The 3,430-nt window shown below is 33.9% G+C and overlaps 1 protein-coding gene across 1 annotated transcript; it reads left to right on the top strand.

The window, feature by feature from the left end:
* Window positions 1–403: 403 nt before the first annotated feature.
* LOC111896488 (F-box/FBD/LRR-repeat protein At1g13570) lies at window positions 404–2,572 on the top strand. The gene is made up of 5 exons (XM_023892475.3): window positions 404–682; window positions 983–1,599; window positions 1,674–1,784; window positions 1,875–2,030; window positions 2,112–2,572. Exons 2-5 carry the CDS (start codon window positions 1,015–1,017, stop codon window positions 2,427–2,429), a joined length of 1,170 nt encoding a protein of 389 aa, XP_023748243.1. The 5' UTR covers window positions 404–682; window positions 983–1,014; the 3' UTR covers window positions 2,430–2,572.
* The last annotated feature ends 858 nt before the right edge of the window (window positions 2,573–3,430 follow it).

Raw genomic sequence — 3,430 nt, 5'->3', positions numbered from 1 at the left:
TACCTCTATGTGATTATGTCTACTATCATCGTCAAATATAACATCTTGTAACCGTATTGTAACCAGGTGCAGGAAAACAGCCGATAGGGATTAGGGGAGACCAACAACGAGGGTTTAAGAAATCAATTTTAATTACTTTACTCTAGAATTTATAAAAGGGAATATTTACAAGAGGGGTATAATAGTCAAGTTATATAAATACGAATTTAAAATCATTATAGAATATTTAAAATATTAAAAAATTAGAATTTGGGCAAATATGATATTTTGAAGTATATAAAGGATATATATAATATTTAGAAATTAATTTGGATAAATATGATATTTTAATGTTTAAAAAAAGAATATAAATGAAATTCTCCCAAATAATTATAGGCCTTAGATCCCTTTATTTCTTTTTCGTTTTCCTAAATCAAAAATAAATTTTATCAAAGAAAACCTAAATGGAACGGAGATCGGATACGTATTACCAATTTCAGAGAAAACCAGAGGGTGGAGAGTAGTCGATCGGAAGGAAAGAGAGCATTTGGGTGTTTCGGGGTTTCTAGCCGGCAACCACAAACGCAAAGTATAGAAGAGAAGATCGAGGTTGGAGATAGATAGAGAAAGATATATCGAGAAGAGGGAGACCATAGGAGCAGTGGCTGGAGGCAGTGCCTTATTCTGTGGACCGAAATTCAAGGTAAAACCTGTTTTTTTTTTTTCTTTTGGTTACTGTAGGAAATGAAAGTGTGTACCTAGGGTTCGAAAAGGTAGAGATTGGTTGACGTTATGTTGTTTAAAAAAAAAGGCAAAAGTTTAACCCTATTGCATGCTATAGCAATTATATAATGCTTCTAAGGGATAGACAGGTAGTATGTGCATGTTTTGTTTTTCATCTGTATATTTGTCTTCTCGTTCTATTAGTTTTATCTTGGTTTGAAGTAACCAGTTCATATACGTTTGAAGCAAATATTCATATTTCATTCTACTTAATTTACAGCCTTGTGAAGTATCCAGCCTTAATGTTAAGAGATGAAAGATCATCAACGCCAAAGTTCGGATAGAATCAGCAGTCTCCCTGATGATATAATTGAAAAAATTCTGACTTTTATACCAATCAGAGATGCATTGAGGACAAGCGTTTTGTCAAAAAGATGTAGGTACTGCTGGACAGGCATGCAAAAACTTGTATTTGATGACAGGCTCATTAATGTATCATCTGATATGGGAGTAGTCAAAAAATATAAGCTTGTGATTACCATATTCCATGTTTTGTTGCTACACAAGGGTCCGATATCGGAACTCTATATTCATATCTCTGATGAAGAAATTGTTAATGAGATTGACCAGATAATACTTCATCTTTCACGGAGCAAGAATATCAAGAAATTCATTTTTGAAGTTTATCGATATGATGGATATTACAAGTTACCGTGTTCATTCTTTTCATTACATGGATTAGAACACCTATCTCTCAAATATTGTGTAATTGAGATCCCATCAATGTTTAATGGATTTAGTATGTTGAAGAGCCTGATATTTGTCGAGGTTGACATCAATGCCACTATGCTTCAGCGATTCCTTATCAGTTGCCCACTACTTGAGGAATTTACATGGGTAAATAAAGTCCATATAACGTTTTATGTACCTTCGTAGATTAAAAACCTTCTTACAAAAAGGTATTTATGCAGATTGGACGTTATGTTACAGACTTTATAGGAGACAACAAGTGTACATTTGTTGACTTGTTTAAGTGTTTACCTTCAGTTCAAGCTGTGAACATCTCTAGGTTTTATAACAAGGTAATACATTGATACTTAACTTGGTTGTTTCATCTCATGCAAAGAATATTTGTTTTAACCAGTAATTAATGTTATGGGATCTGGTTAAAGGACTTCTATGCAGGTGTTATGTCACAAAAGCTCCACACTCCACTAGTCTACTTGAGGATACTTGTTCTTCAAGTATGTTTTGGTAAACAAGATGAGATTTCATCCACTCTCTGTGTGATCAACAGCTCCCCAAATTTGGAGAAGATTAAATTTAAGGTAAAGGAAAACTATATGTAATCACATTTGGTAATAGATACTCATATTTTTATTGACAATTTTGACATGTTTTCTGATTAGATGCTTCGCTATGTTGGACAAACTTTCAATACGAGTTTTCTTGATCCTCAAGACTATTCGGGGCTCAACTTGGATCATCTTAGAGAACTGGAGATTACAAATTTCCATAACTATGCTCCTGAAATGGAGTTTGTGAAGCTCATCATGGCTAAGTCGCCTCTGCTTAAGAAAGCACGAATAGAGCTTGATAATTCTATTTCTGTTGATATAGAAGTTAAGATGTTACAAGATTTGGTACTACAGCCATTTCCACGTGCATCAACATCAGCCAAGTTCATTATCGAACGCCCTAAAAAATTACCTGTGAAGGCAAATTAAGTCTTTAGTGATGTCAGTTGAATTGTTAAAATATAAGGATTGTTAAAGCACAATGCCGTTATTGTCTATTTTGAATTTGTTTAGATGTCTTTTAGGATTGATTATGAATACTATGACAAGTGCTACGTACGTACTTTCTACTCTTTTAAATTCCCAAATTCATCGTATCCAATCTATTTTGATGCTTGACCGATAACACAAGTTACAAAATGTAGATTTTATATCATGATAAAATACAAAATATATATACAACCTGAAAAGAAAACACAAAATGCATGTTATAAATTTTTATGTATATCAAACTTCTTTTTGTAATGAAAAAAAAACCCCTTTAAAGAACCAAAAATTGAATTGAAGCATAAATGCATTGAAAAACTCGAAATCATGGAACCAAAACTAAAAATTAGCCATTTACAAAATCCAGCTAGAAACTATAATGCACGAAAACTCCTCTTAGGGTGCTGTTCCCGTATCGGAAACTCCTGGGAAATGGATACGGCTTGGAAACGCCTTGGAAACGTTTCTGAGAAGTATCCGGTTGGCAGAAACGTTTCTGTGAAGTATCTGGTGAAGTTTCTGTAACGTTTCTATTTTCTTTTAGGTTTTTCAAATTGGCTTTTTAAGTTTAACTCCAAAAAAGTCTAATGGGCTAGGCTATACAATACATAATCCGTATTACTCAATCCCCTAAAAGAATGTCGACTACTGTATCGTTGATTAGAGACGATCGTCGATCAACCACTATTCTCCATTCTGCAATTCTGGTTTTTGCATTCACCATTTTCCAATTCTGATTTCTGACGATCACCAATTACCCATTCACCAATCGATTATGGCTTCTCAAGAAACATAAGGATCATCAACTTCATCAGACCAACCTCCGTTGTGGGACTATGTGCCTAAACTGGAAAAACTTTTTGGAGTAGGAGGATGTTGGAAATTTAAGTGTAACTTTTGCGGTGAAACCCGACAAGGATCATATTCTAGAGTTAGAGCATATT

This window comes from Lactuca sativa, chromosome 4 (assembly GCF_002870075.4).
Source record: "Lactuca sativa cultivar Salinas chromosome 4, Lsat_Salinas_v11, whole genome shotgun sequence".
Taxonomy (NCBI): domain Eukaryota; kingdom Viridiplantae; phylum Streptophyta; class Magnoliopsida; order Asterales; family Asteraceae; genus Lactuca; species Lactuca sativa.
This window is presented reverse-complemented; position numbering and strand designations above follow the sequence as displayed.